Source organism: Populus alba, chromosome 1, assembly GCF_005239225.2.
Source record: "Populus alba chromosome 1, ASM523922v2, whole genome shotgun sequence".
Lineage (NCBI taxonomy): Eukaryota > Viridiplantae > Streptophyta > Magnoliopsida > Malpighiales > Salicaceae > Populus > Populus alba.
This window is the reverse complement of record NC_133284.1, coordinates 37479404-37495985: the sequence shown is the minus strand read 5'-3', so window position 1 is coordinate 37495985 and position 16582 is coordinate 37479404. Positions and strand designations below refer to the sequence as shown.

The 16582-nt window shown below is 32.0% G+C and overlaps 1 protein-coding gene across 1 annotated transcript; it reads left to right on the top strand.

Annotated features, from left to right (window-relative positions):
- Window positions 1–3843: 3843 nt before the first annotated feature.
- Window positions 3844–8000, top strand: LOC118042844 (uncharacterized). Its single transcript, XM_035050565.2, has 2 exons — window positions 3844–5529; window positions 6416–8000. The coding sequence occupies exons 1-2, from the start codon at window positions 4825–4827 to the stop codon at window positions 7742–7744; spliced, it is 2034 nt and encodes a 677-aa protein (XP_034906456.1). The 5' UTR covers window positions 3844–4824; the 3' UTR covers window positions 7745–8000.
- The last annotated feature ends 8582 nt before the right edge of the window (window positions 8001–16582 follow it).

Sequence of the window (16582 nt, the reverse complement as noted above, 5' to 3'; positions counted from 1 at the left end):
ATGCATTATGAGTTTTTTCGTTTTCACATGAATCATCACCTTCAATTCGTGGCATGTGTGTGCTTTTGTAGTTTTGCAGAGCAGGACCCATTAGGCATATGGTATGTTTAAATTGCGATCAAGTTTGATGTTCAGATTGCGAAACACTTTCAAAAACCTCTTGCTTTGCTGCAATAGTTTGAAGTCGGACAGATGTTTTGGCCTAACACACGGAGCCACCCTTTCAGATGGGAAGCAGTAGCTTGCATCGGTTGTTGGGTTCCCATCTGTTTGTTTCTGCATCGACATGAAAAACAGGAGTAGGGTTTGCTTCAACTCCTGCAATTAAAGTTCATTGATTCATACAGTTGGGCCCAAACATTGCCATTGAACTTGATAGGTGGAAGCCACCTTTAGTTGCCTCCCTACCCAACTTGGCAGAGGTGATTCTATCCTTCTTCTATTAACTTATATACCGAGTGGTGCATGCATATCCCTTTTCTCTTGAATCATAACTTGGTGGCCCTTCTTTGATAATGAATTGGTGTACGACAGTCTTGAGATTTTTATTATTTGCCGAACTTTTCCTGTTGCATAATGTAGAGAAAAGTGTGATATTGGAACAGGTAATCATGATCACAATAATCCTTTTATCTTTATAATCGAGTGGCCCAGGCATGTCGTTGGCCCTTGTCCTTTAATTTTTGTGTTTGAAAATGTAGTTGAGTATGTTTTAAAAGTGTATTTAGCTTGATAAAACATCACATTAATATTTATTTTCAAGTAAAAAAATATTTAAAAAAAAAGAACATTATCTGGAATTTTAATTTTTTTTAAAAATATCTAGCACGGCTATGGGCTGGGGACCAGGTGTTGTGATGCAATGGAGATTGTGATGCCTTGCTTTTATGCCATGTGAGGACGAGGTTGTATCGGAGACAACGCAAGAAATAGACCAGTGGAAGTAAGAGCAGATGAAAAAGAAAAGGTCAGGGAAGCAAGAAAATGATACGAGCAGGGAACTGATACTTGACAGAACATGCATTATTGTGGTTAAATAAAGATGGCAACCCCCCCCCCCCCCCTTCTGTACAGACCTTTGAATTATGGCATCCCAAAAAGTTAAAGCTGCCTCTCTCACATGGCCATCTTCGCTTTTAGAGCTGATGAGTGATCAAGTAGTTGGACTTGGAACTTTCATGGAACCTTGCCATTACAGCTCACCAAATCTCAAACGAAATCCTTGCATGCGCAGCCCAAACCCCGACAAGATTTATCCGGGAGTTAATCATCAAGCCTAAATTCCCAACTGGACAATTTATTCAGCAAATTCTGGTCCCCAGCAAGGCTCTCTGCTTGCAATTCTGTCGTAACTAGACGATGGTGCCCACGGTGGAGTGGAAACATGAGCGATGAGACTCAGGCTCACCGACCATGGAGAAGACGGAGAGGGAAGATAAAGAAATAATTAAGGGAGACCGGAGATCAGTCAGGGGGGCCGGAGATCGATTAGGGGATCAAAATCATAACTTGTACCTAGAAGGCTTGATCCTCTCACATGGATTCCTTTTGGAAATAAACTGTGTATTGTATCCAAGAAGCATCATTTCAGTTGTACTATTTTCTTCAAGCCTGTAATGATTTTATCGACTGTTCATCGTGCACTGTTTCATCAAGTGGTTTTTCTTTGGACGGAGTTGGGTAAGCTGGGTTTTAAATCGATTTACCGGCCAAACTGAGTTTAATATCAGTAATATTATTTAAGTCTTGGATCTTTTTCCAAAGAAGAAATAAAATACATGGAGAAACTAATTAAGTAAAAATTAAAATGTGTAAAGGTTTTGCACAGTGCAAATGATGGACTTCAACAGTTCTTTTTTCTTTTAGTTATTGATTTTTTTTATCTCTTTGATTATGTCATTTTTTAATCAATCAATGATGGCCAATTTCTCCTAATTTATTGAAAAAAAAACACAAGATTAAATACAAGAATCAAAATAAATAATTAAAAAAAAAGACTTTTTTATATTGTTTTGATTATTTCACTTTGATTCCTTATTTTTTGTTATATAATTAAATGAATAATTTTTTTTAAATGATCTTATTAAACTATGAGGGGTCAAGTCATATTCTTTTTATTAATTTTTTCATGTTACTTTAAATAAATCAATTCAACTGGCTTAATATCAAGTAGATTTTCTTAATGGTTTGATTCAAAATTGAAGCTATTTATCAAGAATGGTTTTAAAAATGACTAATAAAATCGAGTTTAATAATATATATAGAAAATTAATTACAACAACACACAAGAATTATATTTAAGTCAAGTAGATTTTTTCAATGATTTGATTCAAATTCCAAACAATGTAAAAATTCAAGAATCAAATCAAAATGATTTAAAAATAACTAATAAAATCGAGTTTGACAGCACGTACAAAAAATTAATCACAATAGCATACAAGTATTGTATTTTTTTTTTTAATAAAATCTTATTAAAATTATTAGGAACCTTTTAAAAGTAAAACTTGATTTGGAAATAATAATTATGATTTTTTTATTGCTATAAAATATGTTCACAAACTTAATTCTTTTTAATTAAAAAAAGGAGGTGTAAGATCTTTGCATAGCACTAACAACCTACCTATGTAGTGCTAATATAAGCAGTTGGAGTACGGATTCATCAATCAATCGGACGACCTCCTGAAGTGGTCTGGCTTTGTAAGTTCAAATGAATAGTACTAAATTAGTAATAGCGTTAGTCTTCTCTTCGAAATTGATTGTGTTTTTATTTAAAAAAAAATGTGGGTTTTTAACTGAAATCTTTTAGCAGTAACATAAGCTCAACAAAACAATTAAATTGAAATTAATTAGCTTAATTAATTAACATTTTGTTTTATAAAAAATTAATTATTCTGCTTAATTTAATAACTTTATTTTTTTATAAATATATCACCGCTGATTCAATTAAAAAAAAGTCGGTCAACAAGAATTATCTGGGAACACATATGGTAGGCAGCTCAAAGAGGCGGTTGCAAAAGCAGCCGACCATTTCATAACTAGTAAACTAATAAGATTTTTTATGAATTATTCAGCGCTGATTACTCAAATTCTGGAGACTAATGTTGTTAAATGGAGTAAGCAATATTTTTCTAAAAACACATCAAGCTGATGAATAGGTAGTATTTAGAAATATGATTGAAATTGTATTTTTTTAAAAAATAATTTAGATTATTTTAATATGTTGGTGTCAAAAATAATTTTTTAAAAATATATTTTTTTATTTTGATATATTAAAAAAAAACACTTTAAATTTAAGGTGTGCTTAAAAACACAGTGCAAACCATTGTTCTTTAAAATTGAAATTTTTGATTACTTAAAATGAATATATTTTATATTTTAAAATTATTTTAAAATGATAATATTAAAAATAATTTTTAAAAATAAAAAGAATTATTTTAATATATTTTTAATAATAAAAAAATCCTATAAACCATATACTAGAATTGCACCGCAACTCAAATATCCCGAAAACATGCGAGAACCACCACTTTATCCACCATTGTCTTGGTAGCGTAATCAACATTCCAAAGACCATAACAATAAGTAAATTATAAGCCTCTTTTGATATTAATATTAGTAGTTCAAGATTATTATTATGTTTTCTTTTAGCATATTCTCTCATCTTGGTTTTTTTAATGATTAAAAGTTAAATCTTTTCTAATCTAATTTTAAATTAATCATTAATCTTGAAATCTATCAATTTCTTGAATCATTCATGTTGACTTGTGTATTTACAAGAAATTAAAGATTTAAATCCTAAATGATAAAGTGTAAACAAATTCATTTTCCAGGATGTAAATAAGATGAGATTTAGCTTAGCTTAGCTTTATTATTAATAATAATAATATTATTATTACACCCACTTCCATCTGTGTACTGTAAAAGTTTCATTCCATTGATTAAGTTTGGTACCACCATTACCATCACTCCAAAGCCCAAAGAAAAAGCTGCAAAAACATCTCTCTGTGTGCCCATACATCGCCATCATCATTATAATACTCTTTTGGGTAATCTTTTCCTGTTTACCACCATAAAAAGTAGCAAGTTCTGTTGAAAACACATATGATCTCTGTCTTGTTGTCTTCTGAAAACAGCTTGGTCTTGGCTTTAATGCTTTATATGCTACCTTTTATATCTAGACTTGCATGTTACCTTTTCTGGGTTCTCTTTGTGTGAGGAATGATTTCTGTTTCTCTTCTCGTATAATCTTAGCTGGTTAGTAACTATTGTGATAGGTGCCCTCTATTTTCTTTCCATGTGGCTCTTTTCTTGTTCTGGTTCCTTGTCTTTGTCAGACTTGTAATGAGTTTTGATGCATGTGGTTCAACTGCTTGAGTTATTGTTAAGCAGATCTTCTTAGTCCCTGGTTAGGCTTTTTAGCTGCTTTTCTCTATCTCTATCTTTCTCTCTCTCTGTTTTTTTTTTTGCATGTGGTTATTCTCTTCTTGTTTCGTAAGTTTTAGCCCTCTCAAGTCTTGTTAGTTCATAAAATTACTTGTTGATCTTGTTCTATTGCCTTTAGTTCAGCAGATTCTGTCCTGTGCTTCCAGTCTTGAGCTGGGTTTTTCCTTTCTGCCTTTGAAGCACTTTTCCTGCTTTACTACTCTCCTCAGTTGCTCACAGTTTGATAGATGTTTAGCTGACAAGACAGCTTGTTGCCATTTTAAGCTGCCTTGAATTCTGTTTCATAAGGACACTGATCAACTTGCATAAATTTTTTGTCTTTCCACAATAATCTTATCACCCTTGCATTCGTGACTTGATTGTGGTTCTCTAATTGTCAATATGCCTCCTACATATTTTCCTCTTCGATGGGAGAGTACAGGAGACCAGTGGTGGTTTGCCTCTCCCATTGATTGGGCAGCTGCTAATGGTCACTATGACTTGGTAAGAGAGCTCCTTCGAATTGATAACAATCACCTCATCAACCTTACGTCTCTCAGGCGGATTCGCCGACTTGAGTCTGTGTGGGATGATGAGGAACAGTTTGATGATGTTGCTAAATGTCGCTCTCAAGTTGCAAGAAAACTTTTCCACGAGTGTGAATCCAAGAAGGGGAAGAACTCTCTCATCCAAGCTGGCTATGGTGGATGGCTTATGTACACAGCTGCCTCGGCTGGAGACTTAAGTTTTGTTCAAGAACTTCTTGAAAGGAACCCTTTACTTGTTTTTGGTGAGGGAGAGTATGGAGTTACTGATACGCTCTATGCTGCTGCCAGGAGTAAGAACTCTGAGGTTTTTAGGCTTATTTATGATTTTGCTATCTCTCCAAGGTTTTTGACAGCTAAAGGAGAATTTGAGGAGCACATAGGAGAAATTCCGTCTCTTTACAAGTGGGAGATGATGAACAGGGCTATTCATGCCGCTGCTAGAGGAGGGAGTTTGACCATTTTGAAGGAGCTCCTAAGTAATTGCACTGATGTTCTGGCCTACAGGGATAAGCAGGGCGCAACGATCTTACATGCTGCTGCCGCCAGAGGGCAGGTTGAGGTGAGGCTCTAACTAACGTGTTCAAGTTGAGATTTGTCATGTCATTTATTGAACTAATTCTGATTACAATCTTACATTGTTAATAGCAAGCTGATCTATTGTTTTTCTCTTCCTATGAAATGAAATTAGAGGCTCCACACAATTCATAACCTTGTATTGCAGTTGACATCAAATTTATACTCTCTGTGAAGTTTCTTTTCTTTTAGTGGACTTTCTGTTGAAGTCTTAAGTAGTATTTAGTATTCAAAATGGCGAACAAAAAACAGGTGATATTGAAGGGCTCATCTAGATCCTGTCTATCATTAATGTACATTTCCTGTTAATTTTATTGTTGATTGAGAAGTAAGGTTTTTTTTTTTTTCCCTTTATCCATGCTTAGTGTCCCAAGATGAGGAATGAAAGGAGTACAACATACCTCGGTTTTTGATCTCCCAGTGAGACTGTAATATAACCATCATGTGATGAATATTTTGATAAGTGTTCAATTGAATATGTGTGGTTCCAAATTAGTTATCTGAAGTTAAATGGATAATTGTTTGTACTTTAGATTTTTTGCATGTATGCCCATAAATCTTGTAACACCATGATCCAGGATACGCATCATAGAGTTTAGTTCATACATCAAACCAAGCAACTCATTTAAACCTCACAGTGAGTAAATTCCCATATTAAATGCTCATCATGGGTGATGATAAACAGTTAGATCATCGCTCTTGGTTTTGAAACATTATGCATAATGCCATTATCATCCCCTGAAATTATCTTGTGAAAATATTATCAATGATGAGATCATGATGTGTTCTTTTCTGAATGAGTAGACTCCAACATTCCAATTTGGCAACTACTGGATCTTTTAAGCTTATAAGCATTTCTGCTCTTTATGAAGGTCGTTAAAGATGTTATAGCATCCTTCGAAATCATGAACTCCACAGACAATCTGGGGAACACGGCATTGCACATTGCTGCTTACAGGGGCCAATCATCAGTTGTTGAAGCTTTGATTGTTGCTTCCCCCTTACTGGCCTCTTCAATAAACTTTGCTGGAGAAACTTTTCTCCACATGGCAGTGTCTGGCTTCCAGAATCCTGCTTTTAGAAGATTGGATAATCAGATTGAGCTGATGAAGCAGTTGATGAGTGGTAAAGTTTTCAAAATGGAAGATATCATAAATGCTAAAAACAATGAGGGAAGGACTGCTCTTCACATGGCCATTATTGGGAATGTTCACTCTGATCTAACAAAGCTCCTGATGTCTGCAAGATCTATAAATGTCAATGTTCGTGATGCGGATGGCATGACCCCACTTGATCTCCTTAGGCAACGGCCACATTCTGCATCATCAGATATACTAATGAGGCAACTGATTTCAGCAGGCGGAATATTTGGTTGTCAGGATTATACTACAAGAAGAGCCATTGCCTCTCGCTTAAAGATGCAAGGCAATGGAGGCAGTCCAGGATCTTCATTTAGAATCTCTGACAATGAAATATTTTTGTACACGGGCATTGAAATTGCCTCTGATGCCTACGCGGATCCAGCCACAGCAGGAGTGAGTCCATCCTCATCTGAGTTGAGTCACCCTGACCAAACCAATGACAACCAGGGCTCAGCACTTCATAAGAGAAGAGATTCTTTCAATTATGCAGCTCAGCAATTGAAAAGGGTTCTCCAATGGCCCCGGCTGAAGGATAAAAAGCCAGAAAAATTAAGGAAATCAATCGATCAGGGTTCGGTGGCTTCAGGCAAGAAATACAGTGGTTCAGAGGAAACTCCAACCCCACTTCGTCAGCGATTTTCAAATGCTTCATCCATTCCAAACAACAAGAGGACGCTCTCTGTCAGGAGCAATCAGTCTAGTCCAACAGCCAAGAAGAAGCTAGCCTCAGGGATAATGCATGGTGTTGTGCAGGGCTTGCCACAAATAACTATCCCAGGTCGATCACGCTCAAGTTCATTTTCAAAATCATCCATTTCTTCTCCTAGTTCATTTGACAAGCAGAAGGGTGTGTTTATTGAAAGTGATGTCGCTGGGCCATCTACTTCCAATAGATTATTCAATGATGGAACGCCAAATGTGAAAGAGAAAGAAGGCTCGACCAGTAAGAAGTTGAGGAGCCAGTATTTTTGTTTTGGTGCTGCAGGTCTGTCCGTGAAAACACCAGTGAGCAGGCACCGGAGCCAGGGTTCCAATCCTTCTGTTCTTTCAGTGGCTTGATTAAATCAGGTAGTTCAGTTGTTAAACAATGTAAGGAGACAGCTGACCAGATTGATGCAAGCACAAAATCAACTAACAAGGAAGAAGATTAGCAAGTCCTCTAGTTGGTCCAGTTTGCCTTTCATCGTAGAATGTTTCCTTGTTTGTTAAGAGTAGGTTTTGTAAAAATGTACTTGAAAAGAACTGCCCCTTCGAACTACATCTCGTGTTCTATCTGCAGCAAATTAGTGATTAAGACATCTGACGCTTTTGAGAAGTTACACTTCCATTTTCTTCTGGTAGCAAAGTAGGAGCAGTTATCATTGTCTTCTGGGATCCGAACCATTTCTTTCAAGAAGATGACAGAAAGAGAGGTTGGTTTTGTTTCTGGTCATCAGAAATATGAGAAAAGAGATAGAAAAAAGCATTTAAAATATGTCTAGGAAAGCCAAACCTACCATTGATTTTAGACGTGAGTTGTGTTGTCATTTCTATCATCAAGCTATTCACGTAAGTTGAATCAGGGCTGTCCAGAACTCCAATTATGCAGAAGCACCTTGACTGCGTAAATACTGAAGACGGTTTAACTAGCAGTTTTACTTCTGAAGATTCCACCACAAGTAATGCTAGAAAGCTTGCCAGGTCCTCGGTTGTTTCCTATTCTTTATTTTCGGTTTTATTACAAAGTCCATTATCAATATACTACAAATCACTAGTGGCGCATGCTCCAAAAAGAAAAATTAAAAACAATAGTAGCATGAAGCCTCCCATGACCTCTCTCATTCTGCAAGAAATCTACATTATATCCTTGTGGGTAAAAGAATGCTTGAATATGATGCCAAGTATTTTACTAGACAATAAGCATGAAGGGTTGAGTTGTTGTTCAAAGAGATTTCTTCTTTTTTTATTAGATTTGAATTTTAGATTACACACACACACACACCATATGGATGTGAGAGCTGGTGATATCGAATGTCTTCAGTGTGTGTTCTTATGAATGTTTACGTCCCAATGAGGAACCAGTTTGTGAAGATCCATGGCAGAAATTTCTAGTAATAATTCATTAATAAAATTTATGATCCTATTAATAAATACTAATAATAATTCCACCTCAAAAAAAGATTAGGGCCAGTAGTATCTCGATAAAATCTTGAATAATATTTGATTATTTTCTCGAGATAAAAAAATACGATCATAATCATAGAACATGTCTCCGAAGCAAATATTTATGAAGGCAATGGGCTGGCTTACAAGACCAAAACGTGCATGTCAGCAAGCAAATCATAGTTTAAGATGGGTTCTTGCTTCTTGGTGAATTGTCGGGCTACTTTCCTAATCAAACACCCCTAGAGAAGATCAAAGCCAATATGGCTTTATTCCTAAGCTCCACGTCTGTTTAAGCTCTTCCTAATTTTATATTTATCTCACTTAATCCAAATAAAAAAATAATTAAAATCAACATTGAGATTTAGAACATAATCGTTCATATTTTCTCGAAGTCCTGAATAATGTCATGTAAACATTTACTTGCCAACAATATAATAATTGCATTCAATCTTATTTATTTCAGTAAGGTGTTTTTCAGATACCGAAGGGGTTGTGGTGAGTTGCTAAGAGTTGGTTCCTCCTATTTTGGATTTAATACACGTAGATTCTTCCTATTTTTCTCCTCTTATAGTTTTTATTTGATAAATAGACTACGCTATGTTACAAGTTAAATTGATTTCTTTTTTAAATATAAAAAAATGTCAAGATAGTAAAAAAAATTCTTTAAAAATATCATTAAACTCAATCTAACAATTCAGCTTTAACACCTTTCGATCCAATTTCTTGTTTTACTCGTGTTTCAAATCAAATCATTTGGGAGTTACCTTTGCATAACTTAGTCAACTTGATAGGTCCAAAAATAAATCAAATGAATAATAAAAGCATGATTTGGTGTTTAATTTTTTTTTTTTCAAGATGAGATAAATTTTTTTTGTATTGAGAGCAACGATATATTAGATTGATCCAGGTTAATCCGGGTTAATCCGAATTTATCCACCAAACTCGCCATTTGGGTTATGGACTCTACCAAATTTAATAAAAAAAAATTTACAAAATTATTTTTTATTTAATTGTATGATAAAAATTAATCACTTAATAAATTGAGTAACAACCTAATATGAAAATATTTGTTTTAAGATTGCTATAACTTTATAGAAAACAAACTAAAATAAATTATGAAACTTAATTTTTAATATATGTTTTCTTTAATTGAGAAACAAATTAAAGGATATTATTTATGCTTTATAAAATAAATTAAGAAACATTATTGATAAATAAAAAAAGTTGTTAATACCAATTAAAGCAATAACAAGAAGATAATCTTCATATCATAAATAAAATATAGATGTACATGCAAATATTTTACACCGACTTGTCATTTTTGTTTTAAACTAATTCATTCATTTTATCTTACATGTTAATTGTTGTTGCTAATAACAAATGATTTTTATTTTTTATAAAAACTTTATACAAATACAACTAATTCATATACAATATAAAAGGAAAACAATTCATGACTAATCAAACCAATCTCTTTGAAATATCATGCAAAGAAAAAAATATAAAATAAATCAATCAATATTAAAAAAAAAAAAAAAACAAAGTTAATTCAATAGAAGCAATAAATGGAAAGGTATAAGAAAACAAATAAAAAAAGAGATCAAACATTGATGGCTTAGGCCCACACGCCTAGCCTTAATAAAAAAGCCTAGCTCGTGCTTATTATTATTAGTTTTTTTTTTTTTCCTTGAGGAGCTATTTGCTCCTTTGTTTTATTAAGTGGTGATAGGTAACCTACTTAGCAAGTGACTCATCGCTAGTTGTGGTTATCCACCTAGAACTCTGGTATCATTGTGATAGTTGAAAAATCAGGGGGTCTAGCCTAAAAATCAATTTCCATCTAATTCTCACTTAAAAAAAATCTAATAAACACCATAAAAACCTTCATAAACTACTTATCAACCACCAAACACTCCAAAATCACTTTTAAAAAAATAAAAATCAATCAAATAAAAAAAGATCTAAATGAAACCTAATTTGCCTTTTTAGACATGTTTATAGGAAAAAAAAAAAAAACCATCATCGAGCTCCCCTCATCAAATAAAACCAATTACAAAAAATAGTGGATTTTGTCGCTGAAAAGTAGTCATTAATCAAATTTCTTTCTCATTCATCATTTTCGAGTGACTTTCTCTTTACTTTCTCAAACTGAGAAGGTGAAATGTTTAAAAAATCAATTTTTGGATCAAAATTATAATTACAAAAACTAAAGGGATTGAAGAGTAAGAAAAAAAAGTATATAGACTACTCTGGGCCTCTTTTATTGATTTTATTTTTTCATTTCTAAATGAATTGTTAATTAATTTAGGAGTAGAAGGCTGTAATTGAAAAATAATTAGAGGATGAAAATGAAAAAAAAAAAGTTGAGTTATTGTTGATTACTACAATGTTTAACCTAAGCGTTCTAGTAATCTTGTAATTTTTAGCTTTTTTTCTTTCTATGAACTTGACCTATCATAAATATATAAAATTTTAAACTTTTTTTCTATTGAGCTTAAAAATTTCAAGTTTTCATTTGAATGTACCAACTTTTTCAAAACTATAAATCAAGTATTTTTGTTATTTTTTTTGGTCCAGCCATTTTTCTTTTAAGAAAAAAGAGACGACATGTCTTGCGAAGTGGTAAACAACGCTCTGCCTTTTAGTATGATGACTGGTCACCTAAGATGGTCGGAAAGTCAATTTCCAATCTTTTTGACATAAAAATCCTGCTTTTCAATTATTTTCTTACCTAAAAATACCTAAAACAATTCTCTAGAAACCTCAATAAACTCGTTAATAACCTCAAATTAGCTTTCTATCTCCCCAAAACACAAAACAACATAATTCAAAAAAAAATTATGAAGCCCCAATCTACCCCTTTTCACCAAGATGATGGGTAAAAAACACTATAATATGACTTCTCTTGCTAATTAAAACTCATTGACACGAAAAATAACTTTTTCAATAGCTGAATTATGGGCAACTGATCCATTTCCTTTGACCTCCCTTGATTCCTAGCAACTCTCTTGTTTCTCTATCAAACTCAAGAAATGAAACGTAAAGAATATGAAGTTTTGAACCCAAATGTAAAAGCCTTAAGAAACAAAAACCAAAAATTAAAAATAAATAGGAACTAAAAAAAAAAATGCTCCATGCATAATAGAAAAAGAGAGGTTGAATATTTTTTTCAATTTCAATCCCTAATGGTTTAATTGTGTTGAATAAATAGTATTGAATTTTATTTTTTCCAAACCAAGCATTAATTCAATATCAAAATGTATTCCTAACATCACAAGAACCACATATCAAACCAAATAAAACAAATCAACAAGCCTAGTCCAAATTCAACTCAATGTAAAATGATTAGATTGAGAAGAAGAAGAAGAAGAAGAAGTGACATAAAAAATATTCAAAGGACCAAAAGAAAAAAGAAAACATTATATGTAACTATTGCAATTTGATTGAGCCTTCCTCAAATGTTGTGTTTCCATCTTTTTTATATATTTTTTTTCTCATCTTGCATTGGCTCATGTATTCATGATTTCAAACACCGCTTCATGGTTTATCGAATGTTAATTTTGTGAAACCAAATTATACCATCTCCTTTCACTTTATTCTCTAATTTAGCAAGAAAATAGTTGAATATTTGTTTCAATTTCAAATATGATTCCTAAAGTTTTAATTATTTTAAATCAATAAAATTAAGTTTATTTTTTTTTGAATGTAGCATCAGAGTTATATTTTTAATCTAATTAGTTTAATAAGATGGACTTGGCAAATCCAACAACAGACATCTTCTTCCATGTGAGTTAGTAGTGTCTTCCATACCTTTTCTTACATACACATAATAATTCCACAAATAAGAAATTTTCTCTCATAAAAAATGTCGAGAGATTTTCATTGACTTGGACGAAAGCTGCGGTGGTTGGTCCCCTCAAATGAATAAAAAACCAAAATTACTTGATCGAATTTCTTCAATGTTAACATCATCGTATATATATCCAAGCAAAAGCTTCCACACTTGCCGGTCCACGCCGGAGCACGACACTTCAAATTCCACGATGCGCCCAAATCTGTCACTAGCAACCATTAGTTTCTTGTACTCTGACATCATATGCTTTGAAAATATTAAGTTTCCGATCATCATTTTCCCGGATGGAGTTGAAAACAATTCCTCAAACGGTTTCGATTATCTTGGTTTTTGTTTGGCCAAATGGACTAACTAGTACGATATTACACAACAAAACTCTCACCCCTACAATCAACAAGTTGAGTGTACGGATGTTTCGTGGACTTTTCTAGCACCCTAAAATAGAAATTAACCCATTGATCCATTAAAAATATCCATGAAATACATTTTTATTCTCATAGATTTTCATTTGTTTTCTTCTATTAATATATATATCTGGGCTAACTTGCACGCACCTCATCTAATTTAACGGGTTCTAAAATTAACTAATATATAGTTGCCTTGAGATTAAGATTTTTATTTGTTGAATACTTGTAACATGGAGAGAGATAGACATTGAATTGAGAGATATGAGATATAATATTAAAAAAAATTAAATTTTTAATATGAAAGATAATTTTTATCATTTTTTAATAGTTTTTAGAGATGAGAAACTTTTAAAATGATAAGTTTTTGAGACGGTTCAAGAGAACATGGATTTAATAAGAGAAGAATTAGTGTTTTTCACCACTTGATAAATCTTTAAACATATTGATAAGAATTTATTTTAATCTTTACTCTCTTTTGGAATTATTAATTAAAATTACTATGTGTGTTATACAGATTAAGAAAGAGTGAAATGGTTCCAACGAGCCACAGCTGGGAAAGGGCAAAACAAGAAAGTCGAGTTGAACAAACCGTCTGGAGTTACCATCTCTATGGGCTATATACACTGGCAGACTTAAATATCTCAAAAGATGAAGATGATGTTCGTTTTTTTTTTTTTTTTTTTAAATAATAATAATAATTTGTTTAGTGTTTTAAATTATTTTGATATACTGATACTAAAAAATAAAAATTTTTTTAAAAATATATCATTTTAATATATTTTTAACTAAAACAACAATTTAAAAAATAATATTATAATAAAAAAATAACACGTCATCATGACATGTATAGTGTCGATGAGGAGTTGAAGTCCAAGTCTTCGTGCGGCGTGGCGGAATTTTCCACAAGCTGTAATCTTATGGCTGCAATTGCATGTTTTTTATCTTATGGCCAGACGTATTTGAGAGCGAAAGAAAAGGTGGGTGGGTGGCAAAAACCCACTTGCTGGTGAACATTATTCGCCTGCCAATCAAGTTTTGACATCAATTAAAATCAATACATCAGGCTATATATTTTATAGACGGCTCATAATTGTGATTTCGGGTTGACCCGGAAAAACATTCAATCTAATCCGAATCAACCTTAAAATAACATTGTTTCAATAGTTTTTTAAATAGAATATTGTTGTTTTGTTCCGGAATTTATACTTTGAAGTCAATCCAGATTTCACCGAGTCAGTTGAATCCTAAATTAATTTACCTAATTACCTTGATGTAACTGAATTCATATCCAAACTAAAAAAACTTGATTGAGACCAAATCCTGAGTTAATAGAACACGGAGTTCACCTGCCGAAACAAGTCAGAATTAATAACTAGGAATTCTAATAGGTTTTAACATATCAGCTTACTCTTGGTCGGACGAATTACGATTTAGTTTCTTGTTCAAATTGAAGATGATCACATCTTCGTCTCTGAGATCATTTATCCTTGGTAATACTCGAAGTCCACACACTGGAAAATTTGGAGTGCAGGGCAGGAACATGGAAGATTCAGTGTAAACGCAAAGAGGAGTACCCGCAAATGCTCTCATTGACCGCACATAAATTAATTTGGGGCTCCTTGGACCGCCTACATTAAATTAATTTTCTACTTTATAGAAATGAATTATTATGAGATTCTTCAAAGGAGTGGATTCGATTAAGGGATCATCTAAAAAGTGTGGAGATGGCAAGTCAATGATTTCCTTCACATGGTTTGAGCAATTGCCTGTGAAATCAAATTTGTACAGCTAGATGGTATGTTCAGAGATTTAAAAGAATATCAGTCAAACCCTCCGAAAAAAGGTCTCTCAGAAAGCAACGCCGACTACTTTACGCGTAATAATTTTGAATTACATAGTTGACAAGTTGGAAATATAGAGATTAGAGTGTTTGATTTTGGGTTTTAAGTTGTTTTTAATGATGTTTTTGTTTTAAAATATATTAAAATAATTATTATTTTAATATTATTTTATTTTTTATATTAGCACATTAAAATTATTAAAAAAGATTAAAAATATTAATTTAATTTCTTTTTTAAGTGAAATGCATTCTCAAAAGTAATTATTGCAGTCTTTTTTTGTTTTGATTTAAAAGCAAATGAAAAGAAATATAAATTATATAGTAAAATTTGGCGAGCCACCTAGTGCATGTTTAAAAGTGTGGTAAAATTATTTTTTTAAAGTATTTTTTGTTTGGAAATATATTAAAAATAATATTTTTATTTTTATTTTTAAAAAATTTATCTTTTAACATTAGCATATCAAAACAATAAAAAAATATATAAAAAAATTAATTGGAAGCTAAAAAAAATTTCAAGAATTTTTAAAAATAAAATTAAACTATAATACCAAACAACACCTAAACGGGTCATCTGGTTGGATGAAGAACACCTAATATTCCCATTGGTGTTCAGTTCACAACCATCTCTAGGAAGGAATATTTCTTGGTTTAGTCAATGCTTTGCCATATTGATTTTTCTAAACTTAAACTTCAAATTCACAGCATATATAGTTTTTATACAATTTGAATTTTCGTAAAATAAGAAAATGAGTAAATTGAAATTTGTGTGGAATCAAACATCACAATTTTTTTTAATTAGAAATGAAGAGATTTGGTTATTCAATTTACATGTTTTAATCTTTATAATTAAAATTACATTATTAACTATCAATATGATCCAGGGTATGAGACTATGATAAGCCCATATAAAACAAATCAAAATAAATTATAAAGCCTGATTTTCAATCAATTCGATGTTGACGAATAAAATTGAAAAAATAAAAAAAAAAAAACCTAAAAAAACAACCCGAGTTAATCTGTCAAACTCACGACTTAGGTCATAAAAAAAAAGATAACAACATAGAAAGAAAATCAAAACAAATTATGAAATTTAATTTTCAATCAGTCCAATGTTGAAGGATGATACTAAAAAAGAAATCAATTAAAAAGAGAATATAAGAAACAACCTAAGTTAATTCATCAAACCTATGACTCGAGTCATGAAACCGAGATAACTTTATATATAAAAAAAAAAAAAAAGAAACAACTTGATTTAATCCAAATTAATTTGACAAGCCCGTGACATGAAATTGAGATAATTCTATATATAAAAAAAATCAAAACAAATCATGAAGCTCAATTCTCAATTAATCATGTTGGACCCAATGTTAAGCTATGAAATTTATAAAAATCTTAATTAAAAAAATGACACAGAAAATGAGCCAAGTCAATAAGGGTTAACTTGTTAAGCATTATTCTCGGGTTATGAGGTCAAGATAATCTCATAAAAATCAAACCAAATAAATCATGAAGCTTAATTATCAATCAAACACAATATTAAATAATTAAGTTGGAAAAAAGTCAATTAGAAAAAAACCGAGTCAATTGAATTAACATGTCAAACTTGCAACCCGGGTCATGAGATGGGGGCAACAAAATAAAAAGCAAACCTA